The sequence below is a fragment of the Pogonomyrmex barbatus genome, unplaced genomic scaffold (assembly GCF_055798465.1).
Source record: "Pogonomyrmex barbatus isolate J1 unplaced genomic scaffold, ASM5579846v1 scaffold3, whole genome shotgun sequence".
In the NCBI taxonomy this organism is placed as follows: domain Eukaryota; kingdom Metazoa; phylum Arthropoda; class Insecta; order Hymenoptera; family Formicidae; genus Pogonomyrmex; species Pogonomyrmex barbatus.
The window spans coordinates 18,403,747-18,423,811 of NW_028297127.1; the positions used below are offsets into that span (position 1 = coordinate 18,403,747).

Genomic DNA, 20,065 nt, shown 5'->3' on the forward strand with positions numbered 1-20,065 from the left:
TTATTTTAGAAATTTATTATTTAGAATAAAATATATACGCATAAAATGCTATAGAGATAAAAAAAAACGTTGTAAAAATGTTTTCGAATAAATTCAATAATTAATAGAAACTGATTAAAAAATATATGTATGCAATTACGATGTGGATTATTATAATATGGTAGAATTATATGCTATTAAACGATTATCGTTTTAACCGAACTGAAAAAAAACACAATGAATTTGAGAAATCCTATTTATGGTTAATAAATTTAAAAGCATTTTTCGCGCATATTTTATTTTTTAATGAATTAAATTCTTTGATCAATTTAAAATAGAATTTTCATGCAAAAATATTCTAATAGCTTCTTTATTGAGATTTTTATCTTTATAATCATATATTTCTGGAATTATGTTATATACAAATAAAAATTCTATGAAAATATATTTTATTTATAGAATCGTAACTTATTTAGCTCTCTAAATTTTAATTTTTCCAAGAACGACTTTCAATTACTCATAATTAAAAAATTTTTATTAACATTTTCGCTAAAAAAATCGATTTTAAAAATTCACTTAAAAAATTCATTAAAAAATAATGCGTGAAAAAAAGAAATATTTTATATGCGTTATTTAATTAATAAAAAGAGAAATGTATGATAAAAAAATAATAGAAAGGGCGATATTTATGATGAATGTAATATCATATTACGAGTAATTATTGTAAAGTATATAGAAAAATTTCTACTTCCTTCAAAGTTATATTTAATCTAGTCATTTTTAGATAGTAAGATATAAAAAGAGAATATATATATATATATATATATATATATATATATATATTCTCTCTTTATACATCACTGTACTATATGCAAATAAATATTAATTTCTTTATTTATATATTATATGTAACTTTTAAACAATCAACCATAAACATACAAAGAACTAATATCAAGTATCTATAACCTAAATCGAAATTTTCATTAAATGTAGGGAAAATTATTATTATTAAAATCATAACCTTCTCCTATACATTTTAATATATTTGGAAAGATAAAATGATATACACTATAAAAAATTTTTATGCAGAATGTATATTAATATTTTTAATAATAATAATAAATTATAACATCTAATAATTATATTCTTCTTTGTTTCCGTGGTCTTGGTGGATTCCAACTTACTCTAGTATCATCTGTAATTGATATAATGTTCAATCCCGTCATTTGAAGACCTTTTATAGAAGACTGAAAAATATATATTTTCAAAAATTATAAAATTTTCAATATAATTTTCAATATAATTTTTAATATTCATTCATGATATATATCTTATAGTTATTATCTTATAATTAGAATAATACATCACATTATACACACACATATATATATATATATATATATATATATATATATATATACATGCATTATATACACCATACATACATACATACATACATACACACACTTTTTATGTATATGTATGTATCAGATTAGAGAGGAAAAAGAGACAATTTTTATAAAATATTTACCATTCTACCTGGTCCAATACCTTGTACTCGTATCCTTACTGTATTCACACCATATTGAATAATTCGCTAAAGAATGGACAAATACATATATTAAAAATAGACACATGCATCTTTTCTTGTTTAATATAATAAATCATACGTATGAAATTTCAGCAAATTATATTCAATATATACTTACATTACCAAAAGTTATAGCTGCTTGTTGTCCAGCAATGTTTGTACCTTTCTTTGCATTTTTAAAACCCTCTATCCCTGCCGAATGCAACGATAAAACTTTACCATTAAAATCTGTAAAAGTCATAATAGTATTGTTAGGAGTTGATTTTATATTGACAATATGCAATTCCTTATATGGTACACCATTAAAAAGTCGATTTGGTGTATCTGTATCAGGAAACAAGCATTCCCTAAAACATAAATAATATAAAAGTTATTTGATCGGTAGTACAAGAAATAAAACTTGACATGTTTTAATAATTGCATTAGTAACAATTTCTTGAATCTATATTATGTATAGCTAAGTTGTTAAACAAATTGAAATGTATCTAACATAAATTAAGATAGTTATACAAATTTATAAATATAAATAAAACTGGTGCTTACTGCTGACTAATATTGGTTGTCTCGGGCATAGTCTCTCCCTCCAATAATCCATATTTTGAGTTACCGACCCTTACTTTCTCATTCTGCATTCGAATTTCCTTGCTGCATAAGTGAGAAGTGCAAATATTCCTTGAGGTTATGGCATTCAAACGTGAAAATGCCGAAGCCAAATGCCCATCGGCTAACACGCTTTCCCGTAATCCAGGAAATCTAGTTAACTTTAATATAGATTTTATCATTTTGACTAACTAATAGTTAAATATATCAGCGTTTAGAATATATCAAGACATAAAAAATATATCAAGTTAATACGAATGCATAGCACTGCTGAACAATCACGCAGCAACGGTGTTTACTAAACTATTGCCATCTCTGTGTCTTTAGCGGCGTTGCAAAGATGGAATTGTTATCGACACGTATGATAATACCATGTGTTTTGAAACAACTGATTTATCGATTCCTGGCGATCTTTCGTCCGACTGGACTCTCGAAAGAACGGTCGGTATTTATGAGTTTTTCAAATCTGACTATCGATTTGTACGTCGAATTGATGATTATTTTGTTCTAATCATTCAAAGATTGTTTTTACTTGATACTTTTCTTATATTTATCCTCACAACATTTGTTTTTGAGATCGTATAATTTAATAAATTAATAAATTCAGCAAATGTTTTGACCAAATTCGTTATGTTAGCTTAATCCAAAAAAATGCAATGCTTCTTTGAAAAATCATCATAATTGAAATTATTAGCAGTATTAACAGTAAAATGCAGGATTGAATAATTCATGTATCCGTAATCATTTATCAATTAAAAATATTGTTTACGAAAGTAGAAAAATTCTTGCAAAATCCCATGCGGTCGATAAGACAGAAAAATAAAAAATTTTATATTTGTAATTATGTTTTGTTAAATATACAAAATATTGTTTTTTAATCAAGATACATTTTCGTACAAAGTATTTCTCTTGAGTACGCAAATTATATAAAATTTTTTTACACAAAGACAACAAACTTCTTTGAGATAAAAATTATTATAATTTTCTTAAATTAATAATAAGTAAGACATTTTTATAGGAAGCAAAGGAATTAAATATATCATTGTAAAATAAACAACAGAAATACAAGGATATAAAATATAAAATATAAAATTGTGATTAAAATTGTATGTTTTCCTGTACTAATTTTTATTTGCTAATTATTATATTTTGATTACAAATATATTTCTGAGAATTGTACGTGATGATTATTACTATAGTGAGTTTAAATAATTTTTATTTCACGCAAAGCAGCATGCATTAATCAAGGTATTATCACATCGTAGTCCACACAACTCAAATATTCATTCATGCAAACAAGTAAATAAATCAACATGATAAATTCTTCATATTTTACTCAGTCTTTATCTTGCAAGCTATTTTAAAAAACATGTTGTACTTTGTTGCAAGTAAAACATGCATAATCAATGGCATTGATTACATTTACGTATTCAATTGCGAGTAATACAATATTCAATATTAAGTTACAATATTAAGTTACAAAAGTTTCAATATAGATAATGCTCATTTCAATTTATATGTATACATAGATATATTTTATAGGTATATTTATAGTGCAATATTAAATCGATAATATGATTAAATTTCAGACAAGTTGTCTCAAATTGAAAATAACTTTCCTTTGCATGAATAACGCAGCAATGACAATCTCCGCGTTTTAAATTTATTATCATATTATATAACTTTTGTTATTTATACCATGTATTTGCATATTATTTACATGTAAATTAATATAGTCCGTTCTAAAACTCATATTAAACAAAAATGTCATTAAAACGTTTGATGAAGAAAATGAAAAAAAAATCTATTTCTGTATTTAAACACATCCTTATTCTATATATGTATACTTATTTATTTAGAAAAAAATTTTTGCTTTTTTATGTTGTTAAAATTATATAATAGCAAGTTTTGTAAAATTTAACGAAAATTATTTAATGAAAAATTTTATAATAAAATTTTAATTCACAGTTTATATCTTTAACGTAATATATTATAAAGTTATAACAAAGTTAGTGACAATTCGCTTGTCTTCGTTTACACCTTCATTTGAATGTTGCATTGAATTATACGTTTTCCTATTCGCCAGGAATTCGATGAGAATTCACTGTTAATAGAACTATTTGTTCGCAGCATTAAATCTGTTGTAACGGCTCTCGATTTCTTCCATTAGCGTTACCCCTCGAATGTCCGAAACAATGTGCGCGATTTCAATAGTGCGGAATTACGTATTAGTTATCATTAGGTAGATTGTGTTACCACTATTTCCCTTACGAGCCATTTCTGGTTCGTGGCTTCCCCGTGTGTAATAACACATGAATAATGTTACTACGATACGTATTGTGCGCGCATAAGCGTGCAACTCTTGCTGCCTCTCTCTTAATTAAGAAAATTCAAACGACGAATTCAAACCGAATGAAATGGTGCCAGTGGATACATTGCAATTGTTTGTGTTGAGTTTAAAGGCAATATACATATTATATAACGATATACACAAAACATACAATTATTTAAATAATCAAATCCTCATTAGCCTGGCATATTAAATCGACATTATTAAGCGCAATTCGATACTTCGCAAAACATTAATTATACACATTTCACGCGCTTTAATATGCAATATTCGGAAATATATTTGCATCTTAATACTTTGCAATTAGAAAGTACAATGTTATGTCAGACGTGAAAATAACAGATATTCAAACAATTTTTCATGTATTTTAATATGCAATATGCCTAACCTTTTTACTCTCAACAGCAAAATTGAAAAAAATATATGTACAGAGATGATAATCGTGATATTCTACCAAGGATGGATGTTTAAGCTTTCACGCGTTTTTAATTGCGCCAGTAACATAACGAATTGCAATCGCGAATAAATCTATTACGAGTTGCATCGTATCAAATGTACATGAAAGAAATGAATTTCTTCTACTTACAAATTAATACTTACGAATTAACAATGCTGATTTGGCGGCTTAATAAGGAAGCTTTCAAAGTGGAATCTATATCATATACGGTGAGATTGCGCACGCTCGACATGCTCTCTCTCTCTCTCTCTCTCTCTCTTTCTCTCTCTCTCTCTCTCTCTCTCTCTCTCTCTCTCTCTCTCTCTCTCTCTCTCTCTCTCTCTCTACGAATATGCTCGAATTAATTACAGGATCCCTCTCATTTACGCAGTTATTATGAACCTTACCCTAAGACCATTATTGAATTATGCTTGGAGAGCTTTGGAGACCTGGCTATGCTTGTTTGTTTATACATATATCTAGCATACACTTTGCTTTGTATATCGATAGAATAGAAATATATAAATGCCTGTCTATTTTTTCGATACCAGTATAAATATTTACACGAACAAAACATAAAAAAAATAACTTTTATTGTTCTTATAAGTACACAGGAATTCTATTTAATATCGTAAAATTGTAACATACTTTACATTAAAGTCATTTTTTTTCAACTACTTCATTTTTTTAAATTTATAAACGGAGTTTTTTTATATAAAAGGTCGTCCAAAATTTTGAAACTATTATTTTAAAAACTATAAATATTTAAAACGAAAACGTCAATAAGAAGTTTATTTATATAAGAATTTTAATTAAATTAAACTTAAATAAAACTTAAGCTTTCAATTGAAGATACTAATGTATATAGCATTAAAAATTTAATGTTGATTGTTGGTATATTGAGATTTAATTTAAATCAAGTAAGTACCTTTCAAGCGTAATATTTCTCTTCATTCTTCTTCACGTAACATGTAAATGTTCTCGTTTCACCTCGGGCGATTGCTAAAAACTGATGTGCAAAAATAGGATTTCCATCCCTCGCATATTCCGCCTCTCTCCTACTTGATGTCATTGCACCACGAAGCGAAAAGTTTTATATCGGATTTAACGTCATCTTGGCGACGATAGCGTCGACGAACAAAATTTGATTTTCAATACAAAATGGGCCTCCATAGGAACAGCGGACGCGTAGATAGAAAAACGAAAAGGGGCAGTCGTGGGAAAGTCAGCAAGCATTCACAGCACTCAAGCTTGGTTATCCAAAGAAACGATATCGAGTATCCGTTGTATCGTTCTCCACGTTTAAACGTAGTCGGAGTATTCCATTCTTTGAGGGTCCACGGAGTTTCTCCGATATTTCTTAAAGCATCTACTACCGCGATAGATTCTGTCCGCTTTATCCCGCTACTTTTCCGAGTTTTCTTCACATATATCATAAAGTTCTCGATAATCCGAAGGAAACAACACAACTCGAAAGCGCAGTTTCTGAAATCGTACTTGCATTTCCGTGCGTTTCGCATTTCACATTGACTACATTTTTAATATTAAATTTTTGGACAATAAAATAATATACATTAATTCACGAAAGGATGCTGATTGCTTCGTGAATCAAATTTTAGTATGTTTGATAATTTTTGAAATTTAATCTAATACAATAAATTATAAGGAATCCTTACAATAAAGTGTAAGGAAATCTGATTCACAAGAAAAATGTGTTAAATATAAAGTATAATAAAAGAATATAATGGATTTTCTAATTCCAAATTAAAATGTGAAAATGTTATTCTCATTCGTAAGTGAGATCTTATTTAAAATTTGTCTCCGTATAAAAGATATTGATATTCCAAAAGTCTCTCATTTCGTTTTGTTTCTTGTTTTATTTTCTGCATATAGATACTTCTGTGAAATCGACAGAATAAATATAATCGAGAAACAACTACGCATTCAAAGTATCGTTAAAAATAACTATCTATGTAATAGTTGGCATTGTTATACATCGTTCTTCTGCTTGAATAAGGCAAGACGATTCGACTGTAAGTAGGTATCTATTATTTGCTTTTTCTTTATCGTTCCGCTTTTGTTATTGCATATTTCATCGCCTTTCCTGAATGGGATGCAATAGAATAAGAGAACGATTTTGTTCTGAAAAATGTTAAAATTATTATTCCGTTCCTTGAAAGAAACAACACGATTCGAAAGCTCATAGCTCCCGAAGTCGTCGCTCACTGAGGTCTTATTTACTCGTTTGTATCTACAGATTCCAAGTCTCTCTCTATCGCCTCTCTCTAAATCAATATAACGAGCATGATTCGAGAGCAGTATATAAAGGATATCAGTCTGTATAATTCGTGTAACAAACTTAGTTGAAACAAAATAGTTCATTTTATTCTTCTTCCAATATATATATATATACATCTTTTCTCATCTAAATCGTCTATAGGATGAATCCAAAAATTTTGACATTCTCGTGCATATATATGTATATTTCATTACATGAAAATATGTAATATGTATTATATGTCAATTAAATATCAATTTGTAAATTACAATTACTCTTGAAGATCGTAATAATAAATTTATTAAATTTATTATCAAAAATATAATAAATAAATAAATAATAATAATAATAATAATAATAAATATATAATAAAATTAATTTGAGTTTGAGTTAAAATGTTGGTTGTATTATTTTTTAATATATACTATACAAAATTTTAATATAATATAAGATATATGACATAAAGTTTGCTGTATGAATTAACAGTAATAATAAGGACTCCGGAAACGGCTTCTTACGTATCCATCTAAAGTCACGAGTCTATAAATCATTAAAGAAGTAAATCGTCTCCCTCCTTTTAACCCCTCCTACCGCCTTTACGTTCTTTAGATGTGTGGCTCTCGTTACGGGACTACCAAAAGAATTTGGGATGAAAGGGAGTTATGAACCAATCGGGATTCCCTACCTTCATCGTTATTTATTCAACGATGCTACATATACGCACGCAGACTGAGTCTGAATATTTTATCACAACTATGTTACATACGTCTGCGCCCGAGGTATCGCGATTCGCGTTTGACGATCGTCATAATCGTAAAAATTGCTAGAGTATATCAGAATCGTTTGCAGGAAGTGTCCTGTGTCACTAAGACTTCGCTCCCAGTTAAAACTATATGACGAAGCTAAATTGGGTGCGACGGAAAACAAGCTGTTTAACTTAATTTTATCTTACTGAGTCTTAAAATCTTCAGGAATAACACAACAAACATATATTCAATTGACCTAATTTTATGCAACGATTCACATATGTATGTATATATCTGCTTTTCTTTTACATTAGTTATTTATAATTTGATGAAATTCTTAGCGTATATGTACAAAAGTATTTTTACTTCTATATGAAGCGGAAATGGACTTTTACTCTTTTTAACTTTTACTCTGAAATAAAAGAATAGATATCTTTTGTTGTTCGAAAATAGAAAAATATAACATGCATGTATACTGATATACGACAGTAGTGTTTCTATCTTCGAATGAAATAAACTTTTGAAATGTATTTACTAACCTAATTTCAAATATCTTTCGTGTGCGTATTTTTATGTTAATTATTATTCTTATCAGAAAGAAAAAAATTATAGTGCATGCGCACGCAAGTCTGAATATCTGAGAATCTAACGATGAGTCTAAAGATAAATCGTTAGATCGTTCAGATCATTAAATAGATTTTGATGACTTGATTCGCGCAGTCTAATTAACGAATGATTTTTACAATGAAGTAGAACAAAAGAATCTTCAGATACGAGAGAGAAATTATAAAATCAATAGAATCCCCGTGCCGGCTCGTTCGCGCAGCTTTAACTCTCTTTTCTTACCGTACGACTCGCTCTTTTCTTATTCCATCTTTTCCCCCTGTTCTTTTATTAACGAGTAATCGCGGCCAGCCGAGAAGAGATACCCTTTTTATTTGGTCAGTGAATGTGTCTCTGTATACATGTTTATCTATACATATTTTCGATGTGTGTTTGTATTTTCATAAGTAATTTATGTGAGTTTATTAAAAAAAAATCAATAAAAAACATTTAATATTGTTTAACTAGCCATTTTTCAATTATTTAAAAATTATTGTAGTTTTCTTGTTATACATTTTGCACTTTAACAAAATAATAATGATAATATAATATTTTATATCTCTATTTATTGCATTTTATAAAATATTTTTAAATAGAAGTATACGAGAAATATTTATTCGCATTTTCATTTCTAGTGTAATACGAAAAGTTAATGTGTAAAAATAAAATAATCTATTTTAAATTCATCACATATTTCGTTACGCTGTAAGAAAATTCTTTTGATTTACGGACATTAGTATACACATTTTGCATTATTTACTCCAACACTTCTTTCAATCGATCTACTAGATCAATCGAGTAATATACGATCAATGATACACTCGCTTCGCTGCCAAATCCTGACAGCGTCCACACCTGCAGGTATGGACATTGGCTACGAGTAGAACGGTCGACGTTTTCTCTGGCACCCATCGTGTCGCTCGGTCTTTTTCTCTCGCGAAGGGTGGACATACACTCGGGCCTCGTCGTCGTCCCCACGAATTCCAGGGATCAATGCGTCGGTGCACCAAAACGCCTGCGCCACCCCTCCTTCGCATCCCTTCATCCCTTCCCATCGTCCCCTCCACGCCCGTGCCACCCAGCAGCAGCATCAGCAGCAGCAGCAGCAGCGGCGGCAGCAGCAGCGGCGGTGGCGGTGGCGGTGGCGGTGGCGGTAGCGGTGGCGGTGGCGGTTTACGATAGTAGGCAGCAGCCTACTATCACAAGCACGATATTACGATATCGGCACGAGCTACAAGAAAGTAGGCACCCTACTTCCCACGCCGGTGCCACTGGCTCTGCCGTATAACCCGGTGGTAGTGTCAGTATGCCGGTGTAACCGGTTGTGAGTCGGGAGTTTATTCTCTAGTATAGGCAGAGCTCGCTACCTTGCGCTCTACGACTCACACCCGGTATTCCGTCTGCCTCTTCCACCACCAGCACTGTCCTCCGGTACTCCCACTCCGGCAGCAACGCTCCCTCTTGCTGTCGCTCCCTCCCGCGTGCGCGTCGCCCGACCCTCGGAAATTCTGAAAGCGGTTCGCGCCTGTGCAACGCGGGGGTGGCGAGGGACCGAAAATCGAGGTGAAAGGAAACTCCGCGGATCCGGCCTAAGGGTCTCTCCTAGGGCTGATGTGTGTCGGCCGTGCCCCCTCGCGTGTGCGTCCTGCGAGCGCGAAAAATTCATACATACGCGCGCGCGTACGCACTTACACACGTACATACGAGCGTGTATGTACACGCGTGTAAATTCGTGCCCACCGTGAATATACTGTGTACGTACGTGTGCCGTTAATCCGTAACGTATTGCCAATATTTTCAATTGCCTCGGGCGACCATTCTCTCATTGCAACCCCCTCCCCCCCTGCCGCTGCTCCTCCGGAAAGGAAGGGTGTTTGTGCGACGCGCGAATCGGTAATCGGGACCGTGTTTCTTCACCGGGATACGCGACGCCGTAGTGACGTTCGATCGCGCGGCCAGTTCCTCAAGTGACACACTTTCGTCCGCGAGAGAAGAGAAACTCTCCTCGGCGGATTGGCAGCAGCCTCGCACGGCAGGAGGACTGTGTGGGATAGTGTGATTGTCCTCGAGTGCACGCGACAATCTGCGAGCGCGGGTGGGAGTTTGACAAGTGTGACATATGCCAGTGCATCGTTGACGAGCTCGGTGACCGTCGCCTGACAAGTTTTTCCTCAGTGACTCGCGGCTGATAACACGCGGTTTCTCCATCGTTGTATGTTGCTCTAGCCAACGGGATCGCGAAGTGCGGATTAACTGGAGTGGTGTCTCGCGCTGTGGTGTACAATCGGAGATCCGGAAGATCGGACCGCTCCCGGTGCAGGGGGAATCATGTGTCCCCGATTGCAGCCCTCCTTCGAGGGTTGAAGTCGCCGATTCGGTGTCGCCCGATCGGCCGCCACGGGTCCGCGAGTGTTGTGTTGCGCGACAAAATCGTCATCAGCGATCGTCTACCTGAGGACACCCCTGCCGTGACGCGAGGTGATCTCGCGGAGGGCCAACCGTGTACCACATTCTCGCGCTGCAAGTGAGTCCCAAGTCGTTGCAATTTCGTTGATTTTCCATAATGGCATAGCACATACTCCCTCTCTATGTTTGAATTGCGTGATTATGGATTACGAGCTTAGCGAGCGTCGTCACGTCGGGGAGAATTGAAATTGATGGAAATCTGTCAAGAGAGCTGTCAGATAAACGGATTAATATAAAACTGTCCATGATGTATTGTTAAATTCGATAGATTTCGTTAAATATATCAATTTTGACGGATTAATAAATATAACTTGTAGGTCTTTCAGAATTATTACCGTTCATCTTTTTGCAATTTCTTTTGTCAATTGCTTTTTCTTTAATAATACTGTTAAAGAATCTATAGCTTTGAAATTATTCATGATTAAGATTAAAGCGACTTTTATGATCTGATACAATTTTTATAAAAAAGAGTCCACTTTATAGTTTTTGATCAAAGAATTTTTGTGCCCAGATATAATACAATAGAAGCAATTTTAAAACATTTTACATATTATTATTCTTCGATGCATAATATCAGTTTCTTGTTTGAAAATTGCAATGTCTTAATCGATAAGATATTGTCAAAATTTAAACATAATTTTAATTGTAAAAATACATTAATCGTAGTGTAAAAATAATTTTTATTTAAGAATGATAAGATGTAATAATGCACAATGTAATATTACAAAAATTAATTCATTAAATATTAATTTGTAATCAGTATAAAGTAAAAAAATCATCAATTTCGGTTCTACTCTGGTTAACCGATTACGAATGCCTAATGTCATTAACTCCCATGGCAACTGTAAGAAATTTTATCGTTCGCGATTCCATCATAAAACTATTAGGCCTCAGGGGTATTCCAATGCCTTGGCATTCCATATTGAGCTCGTAATCGCGTTGAGTATTTCAGAAATTGTGGTTATCGAATAGTTAAACGATTTTTGTCACTTGTCTACTCTGCTAAAAAATCCTTGATGCCTTTATCCGCTTTGTAGGACGATTTGTTACGATTAAAATCTTAAAAGGAATTTTTATCGTGCCCAATTCGAGTTACTATAAACCCAATCAGACTCTAGATTCTCTACGGATCTCAGGTATCGACGAATTATAAAGTTTTCTGTCGATGCGCATTGCACATTGTATTATCAAGGTTTTTCTCCTGCTTCAAACCGTTTGTTTTTCTATTGTAAAATCTACCATGAATCATGAACACTATTCTCTTCTATTATCAATAGCGGATTATCGGGATTTCGTAATTGTTGTTATTTTCGTTGGAGACGTGTGTACCATCGTCACAGTAATTTTTCACGATTCTCATATTGAGAGTTCCATTTTCTGGATTTATTATTTTTTAAATGTGCAATCACGTGTCGTATCTCATGTCAAACGTGACAGAATTTTTAATTGATACAAACGCACGATATATAAATTTTATAAAATATAAGTAGTGTAAGAGGGTAATTTATTTTTCGGAACACAAGACCACTTACATCGCTATAAATCCCGACTATGCGAGTGGATAAGCCTTTAACACGGCACGTGACGTGCCATTGATCATCACGCAGCATCGTTCGCGTGGTTAAGGTCTTAATGTTTGCCTGATATTGCGTCGATTTTACTATTATTAACTAGATACACGCGCACGCCAGATAAGCCTTTAACGCGCCGCGGTTATTAGTTTCCAGCCAATTATGACTCGTTTTTTCAGCACGATAGGATATTTCACTATCCGCGAATGGATATGTGCGTCTTTAAGCGCGCGCGAACACATTTTCCATTTTCACACTGCCACTGAAAATTCACATTTCAATTCAATACTTTAGCTGTCGTTTGTCCCTCAGATAAAATGAATTATTTAATAAATTAAATGTCAGCTAGCCAGACGCTTCTCATAAATTAGAAATGTATCTTCTCCTCTTATTTTTATAAAATGCATCGTAATTAAAATTAAAGTGTAAATCGCCATGTACAGTTGGAGTAAATTAAGTATCGCAAATCAAACTTCGGAAAGATTGACAAGATATTGAAAGATATTTTATATATACAGCTATTAACACGATTCTTTTTTGTAAATTTTAAATTGTAAAAAAATATTCTGTTCAAAGATTGGAATTTAAATTTTAATATTTTTTTTTATACGATGTCTCTCACTATATGAAATTAAGTTCAAAGAAGAATTCAAGGAATAGATTTTAGAGTAGTATCTGCCTGAAAATCCAGTCACACGAGCGATGTAAGACGTGTGCATCATGAAAGCAGTTCGCTTCAACTGTTTAACTTAACCACGCGTCCTTTGAGAGAGAAGCGCCCTTCTTAATTTAATTTATTATACTATCCGTCGCGATTGTGAGAGTTGCCGGATATAACACCCCCGTGAGTCAGGTCACTATAAATTTCGGGCCCTACGAGCGCTTTCGTACCGCTGTGTGATGTGCCATTGATCATAGCGTAGACACGTAGCTCTCGCGTAGCTGAGGGCTCGAGGCTTCGATGTAGTTACGTTAATTTTACGAACCATCCCAGTTTTCGCCCCCTCCCTTTTCCTCTCCACAGCGTTTTGCTCTTCTAGGCATGGTAACATCGTCAGGAAATTACGTGCGGTGGTATGTCGACAAGTGATCTCCTCTTCTTCTATGCTCTCCCCTCTCTCTCTCTCTCTCTCTCTCTCTCTCTCTCTCTCTCTCTCTCTCTCTCTCTTCCTCCTCTTCCTTCTCCTCTCTGTCTTTGTTCTCAAACTGGATGTTTCTCTCGATTTGATCAATACAACACATCACAATCCAAGTGACCATTCGGAAAGATTATCTCTTTGTAATCTCTTCTCTTTCTTATATTTATTTAGTATTTTTCAAGGCGTGTTTTTTTTCTAATTCTTTTATAATTTAATCACATTTTTCTCTTCTCCGCTTTATAATACTGACAAAACTTTTCCAATGATAAATATATGTTTGTTAGAATCAATCATACGTTATAGGTATGTACACATGTCCTACATGTGAAGTACAATAAAGATATAATAAATTACATAATTTGCATAATATATTATTATCATTTCCCATTATTATACAGCTTTGGAAGTTATAGAAAATATTTACCGTTTAAAATAAACATTTATTAAGCGTGCGCCCGTGTTTCCGTTATTATATTCCAATATATATTTTTGACAACGATATTACGAAAGCAAATGTGTGCGTGGTAGCAATCTAATATATGAAAATAACGTATATCGCGTGTACATGCGATAGATATATAGATATAATTTCAACTGATATATCGACGGAAATTGTTTACACAGTCACTGTCACCGCATGGGGAATCAAAACTATCTATCCCCGTTATGCAATCTCCGCGTCATACACTTACGAATTTCCAATTTCCGTAACCGGTACTTACACGCTGTTTCTACCTTGCCTTTACATAATACGTATACTTTACGTAGTTGCGCAAGCTACTCTGCGGAGCGCAGACAAGAACCTCCCGTTTATACCGCACCTCCCGCACCTGTCGCCTGTCTTACGTTTTTACTCGCGATATCGACCTGTCATTTCTACGAAACTTGAGTCTCGCGACAGGACAATGAACATCACCGCCTCGTCTTTTCCTCCCTCTTCCTCTCTCTTCCCCGGATTTCTCCTACCCCGGAACCCTTTGTCTTCGCTCTTGCGACCCTCGCCGCCTTTGGACCGCAAGTCGAACGAGAGCAAATTAGATATCCATTAACGTCGACTGGCGAGTTCGAAGTCTTAATTGCAGTCAACCCTACGGTTGTTTGCTCACACGAGCACGACTTAACACGCGTTATATTCGTGCTACAAGGGTCTGTTGTCGTGTAGTACACCGGGGTGTTTCCTGCGCGAGAAGCGAGGTCTGCTTAAAAAGAGGGGAAAAGATACCCTCGTACACTCGAATAATCCTGGAGTAGGATCTTTCATCGACACATGGTTTGCGGCAAGCATGAAAACTGCATCACGAGAAGTTATGGGTTAAGAACGTCGAAAGATGAGCTTCGAGATTGAAATTGATGACGCCGCGTTATTACGACGAGAACGTGGAGAAGAAAGGCGAGGAAATAACGACACGTACGTTGAGGATGTTTTTGCAATTGAAGCAATAATTTTCGATTTCGTCAATGTGAGGATACAGTCAAATAAATGTATGTTGCAATTTCGTGATAAAATGAAAAAAATAATTCTCTGTATTATCACATAAAATATTGTTTTATAAACTCTCTTGTTTAAATTCTAACCATTAAAATAAAATAAAATTAAGTAAAGTTTTGTTAGAATTCTATTTAACTTATAAATATATAATATTAATATTTTTAAATATATAATAATAACATTTTTAATATTGTTTCCGTTTAAATGTCATAGAAAATGTTAAATATTTTTGATTGCCATTAAAATCCAAGCATTATTTCAAATAAAATTATAAATATTGAAATGCGTCGCATTGTAGTTACAATAATTCAAAAACAGATGTTGTCAATTTAATATTTAAATATAATAAATATTTGATATTAGAAACTGCCTATTATTATTATTATTCATAGCGTATATTTAACAGTAATTGATAGTTCCATGTTTGTTCCACCTTTCACAAAAAGCATAGTAAACAAAAATTGTTTTGCAATATACCAGTGCTTAATATAACTTTCATTAGATTGACTAATGGTACCACGGTGATGAGTAGAACGCATCGTATAGGATCAAATGAACCGTTTTGTGTGTAAAAATGGAACGTTGCTGTCGCAGCTAAATAGAGATAAATTGGTCACGTTGATCCACGCCGGTGTTGGCGACCGATGCGCCAACGAATCGCTTAATGACATTGCTGGGCTATTATAGTCATTGTACGAATTCAACGCCAAATATACAACATTCTCTCGACTCAACGGCGATTTAACATTCGTTGCCATCGTGGATAATTGAATTATAGCGGCCTGTTTTAGATTCACGGCTAATTCGCGATCCGGCCGAAAATTGGAAAATTCTCCTCGTTTCCCGGCGTCTCTCGGCCGCTCGGCGGAAACAACGTTTTAATCGCATTTCGAAAATCGCCGAGTAACGCGGCACATTAAGCCTGCCGCCTGAAATCGCGGATATTAATTAACTGTTTCGCGTCGACCGCGCCTCGTCGCGTCGTCACGAAAAGCACGTGGATGTTAATACGACGGCGTTAGTATAGCGGTGCGCAAAATGCCGGATAACTTCCTGAGCTTAATTAAAAGCAAAAGTTACACGGATAAACGTGGCGCCACGCCGCGCGGCGCCGCGCCGCACCGCGCCGCACCGCGCCGCGCGTCGTCTCTCCCAAGATTTAATCCCCGGCATTTATCGCGGTCATTGTCGCAACCTTAACAAGAAAATGCCTCTATTATTACGGTTGTCATTTCGCTAATTTCCCGTCAATGCGACGCTTTCGACATTTTGACATTACGCGCCCCCGATCGTTACGCAGACATCGCACAATAATCCGCATACGAGGTCAATGACGACGATCCAAACTTTACTTCAGTTTCGTACCAATTACTCTTGCCACGTTTAAAACGTGAATTATAGCCGATCTGAATAATTAAGGATGGATGAGAATTGTAGGATGGTGGAGGCAGCGATTTGCCGACTCGTCAGCGAGAAAATGACGACGACGACGGAAACGACGTCCTAATTAAATCCCAACGTTCGCTTTTCTTAATCGATGATCTTTCTCATGTCACATCACATTGCATTAGATAGGTTTAATTTGTTTATAAAAACTTAAATTCAACTTTAACTGTATTTTTGCGTTTAATTATTAATTTAAAGAAACGTATGTTTATTGATGCATCATGCCTCAGATTGCGATTTCCATTAACGCTTCAGAAGTTCCTCTTCGCAGAACGTGGCGCCTTCTGTCTCATTTCCTCCCGTTCGATGTCAGATTAATAAGCGAATCGGCTGAACAGACGGTTTAAACTGATCGATCCTGAAAGTTACGGAAACTCCAAGAATGCGATTGGAGCTTCCGAGAAGTGAAGAAGAGAATTTGAAGACAGTGACGAGATTTCATAATGCAAGATAATTTCTAGCGTTGAAATCTAGCTGTAATCCTTCATACGTCTGTATAACTTACAATATTAACTTATAATATTATATATATATCCCTTATATCCTATATCCACCGCCTGTATAATTTATAATATTAACTTATAATATTATATATATCCCTTATATCCTGTATCCATTGCACTGCGATGTTAATAGATGATGCTAATAGAATCCGTTTAATATTTCCCGTAATAACATCTGACAATTCGTGCGCGAAGAAATTAGCCGAGCATACCAAATGGAAGAGTCGTAATACGTAATAATCGCGCGTTACATATACGTAATCAAATTCGTCAAAGGTTGTTATCGTGCACGTTCGCCGACGTCGCATGTCGGGGTGGCGATGTCGTCGTCGTCGTCGGGACGAATGACACAGGGGCATAGGAGGGTCGAGGTGGGACCATTTACCGAGAATTTCATAGTGCGCTTCATTGCACTAATCCAATTTAATTAGAACGACCGGATAATAAGCCTATAACGACGCACTTAGCTCATTAATAACGATCAGACCCCGCGCGTGGGACAACTCCCAGGGAATCATCCGCCGTTTTATCGTTCGTCGTTTGTCTTCCTTATCGCACGTATCTTTTCGTCTGACACACTCTCTTCCCAGATGAGGTATATAATACGTATGAATTCCCTCGTCTCCTCCTCTATCTATTCTTTCACACTTCTCTGACTTTAAATCCAGTTCCATCCCGGATCTAAACAAGGGTCGCTCAACGGCCCACTAAGGACGACTGTCCTATCTATTTTTGCATACTTCGGATATCGGTAACTTCCAGTGGACAACAATTCTCGATAACGGCAAAGATTCGTGGTCGTATTAAAAAATATTAATGACATCGCGCGATAATATCGAGGTACTTAAAGTTACCGTCTTCAAAAGACGGAACGACCCGCATTAATTATAATGCAATTTACATAATCTTTCGGAGGTATTATATGTATATTTAAATATACAAACTTTAAAGAAGTTTGCCGCAAGATATTCTAGATTAGACAAGAAAACGGTATCAAGAACTTCGATTACAACTTTCCCATCTGCGTCTTCAATATTTCTGAGAAAACTGACGCTTTTACTTCCCACGGAAATAGTAATTACGAACGAATTTTCTCGGGCTCTTATCCCTTTTCGGTCTTTCCAGTTTTCCGGTTCTTTGGCTTCTTATCTCCCTTTTCTTTTCTACTCGAGCCTTTCGTGTCTTTAAGCCCATCCGACTGCAAAGTCCTAGGAGCATCGGATTACGGGACATATAAGTAAAGATAATGCGTTCACGTCCTGCCGATGCACGGTAAAGGACAGTGATTGATAGGCAGACAGTATGAGGTACTCCCAAAAAGGTGAACCGATAAGCAGTTGGAATTCTCTCGAGTGGATCAACCTTCCGCGAAAGTCTCGAGCGCGTCGGTCCTCTCGAAAACGTATCATCAGGGGCGAATAAATCATAAGGATTTATTTGGCATGACTCTTGTTCGGCCTCTCGACGCCTTATGCAAATGACAGGGGATATCACGATACCCCACGTGATCCTACGTGACCGCGGGGGTCATTTTGTTTTTATTGCATGCCGCAAGGGGTAGCAACCGAGGAACATCGTGCGGGCCGCGCGCGCGCGCGCTTTTGGGGGTGAATTATATACAAGTGGCCGCTCGGTTTGATATACGAGCCTAGTGTTGCCAGGATAGTCGCAGTCGTAATGAGTCGCATTTTAATTGCGTCGCACGACGCATGCATGCATGCACGCACGCACGCACGCACGCACGCACGCACGCACGCACGCACGCACGCACGCACGCACATGCGTCTATCTACGCGCACACCCGTACGCAGAAAAGGAAGTCACCGATTTCTCACGTGACGTCATAAATGCGGAATATTAATTCGACGCGTGGTAATTAATATCGCGTGCGGCGTCCATTTTCAGTACGAGATATTCATTAGGCGACAGCGCCTCTGGAATACACTACGCGTCTGAATAAGCGACGGAGATAATGAAGCTAACAGAGGCAGATTTTATGGCAGCATTACCATTTTCATAGTGTAAGTTAAATCAGAAATATCCATTTATTTTTAAATGATATAAATGATATACCATAATGTCGCATAAATCAATGTTTAATTTCTCGTTTAAAGTTTAAAGATATGAGAGAGCATAAAATAAATAAATTTATTACAATGAAAATTATTATTATTACTATAATTATTATAAAATTATCATTCAAATTTATTTCCAAGCACTTTCCTCTTTTATTATCCATTATTCTCTCTGTAACATAAACCATATATTTATTAAAGCATTATATTGCCTGAAAAAGCTTCGATTTTTTTTCGACATTTGAAAAAAGGTGTTCGCGTAATTTTCACATTCAGGCTCTGATTTGCTCATCGCCGCAGATATCCTCGCGCTGAGGAATCAGCGCGACGAATCTCCTTGGCGAATCGCATTTTCTCCAACCCCGTGACTTTTCATCCGAGTCCTATTTTGCATTACGGAGAGTCGAAACGGGGAAAGAGGAGTCAACCGATTCTAAGACAGAGCATTGGTTCCTCAAGATCCTTTTCGCTTCGGTGAACACGACGGAGATGAAGCTATAAAAGAATAACGCCAATGAGCCCGGAAATCTCCCTTGGATTGATCGAGATTGACCCTCCGAGTCATAATCTTCTCTAATTATGAAGATATCGAGGATTTATTAAATCTTTGCACCTAAGCGTTTAGTGAAGTAGATTTTACAATTTTAAACTATAATATTCAAGCAGTTCACCATTAAAATCGGGCCAACTTAAAAGTACTTATGTGATTGTTTTAATTTTATTACAATGACTAAAATAAATCGTCTAATTTTAAAACCCTTTTATTTTAAATTTAGTTTTATAAGACATCTAA

At 35.1% G+C, this 20,065-nt stretch overlaps 2 protein-coding genes across 2 annotated transcripts in view; one reads left to right on the plus strand and one right to left on the minus strand.

Moving 5' to 3' along the window:
- Positions 1-1,001: 1,001 nt before the first annotated feature.
- Positions 1,002-2,484, minus strand: mRpS11 (mitochondrial ribosomal protein S11). The gene is made up of 4 exons (XM_089080506.1): positions 2,114-2,484; positions 1,689-1,917; positions 1,511-1,576; positions 1,002-1,226 (listed from the first exon to the last, which is right to left on the minus strand). Exons 1-4 carry the CDS (start codon positions 2,350-2,352, stop codon positions 1,119-1,121), a joined length of 642 nt encoding a protein of 213 aa, XP_088936632.1. The 5' UTR covers positions 2,353-2,484; the 3' UTR covers positions 1,002-1,118.
- Positions 2,485-10,971: 8,487 nt separating this feature from the next.
- The window catches only part of dpr12 (defective proboscis extension response 12), a 256,462-nt gene continuing 247,368 nt past the window's right edge, over positions 10,972-20,065 (plus strand). The window contains exon 1 of the mRNA XM_089079259.1: positions 10,972-11,107. The gene's annotated coding sequence lies outside the window, so the exon portion shown is untranslated. The remainder of the gene's footprint in view (positions 11,108-20,065) is intronic.

What these genes read in the sequence shown, in the direction of transcription:
- mRpS11 (XM_089080506.1), bottom strand. Translation starts at nt 2,352, where the DNA reads ATGATAAAATCTATATTAAAGTTAACTAGATTTCCTGGATTACGGGAA. An exon ending in CAGCTATAACTTTTGGTAAT is followed by an intron (nt 1,577 to 1,688) that starts GTAAGTATATAT and finishes TCCATTCTTTAG; the next exon opens with CGAATTATTCAATATGGTGT. An exon ending in GTATTGGACCAGGTAGAATG is followed by an intron (nt 1,227 to 1,510) that starts GTAAATATTTTA and finishes TATATTTTTCAG; the next exon opens with TCTTCTATAAAAGGTCTTCA.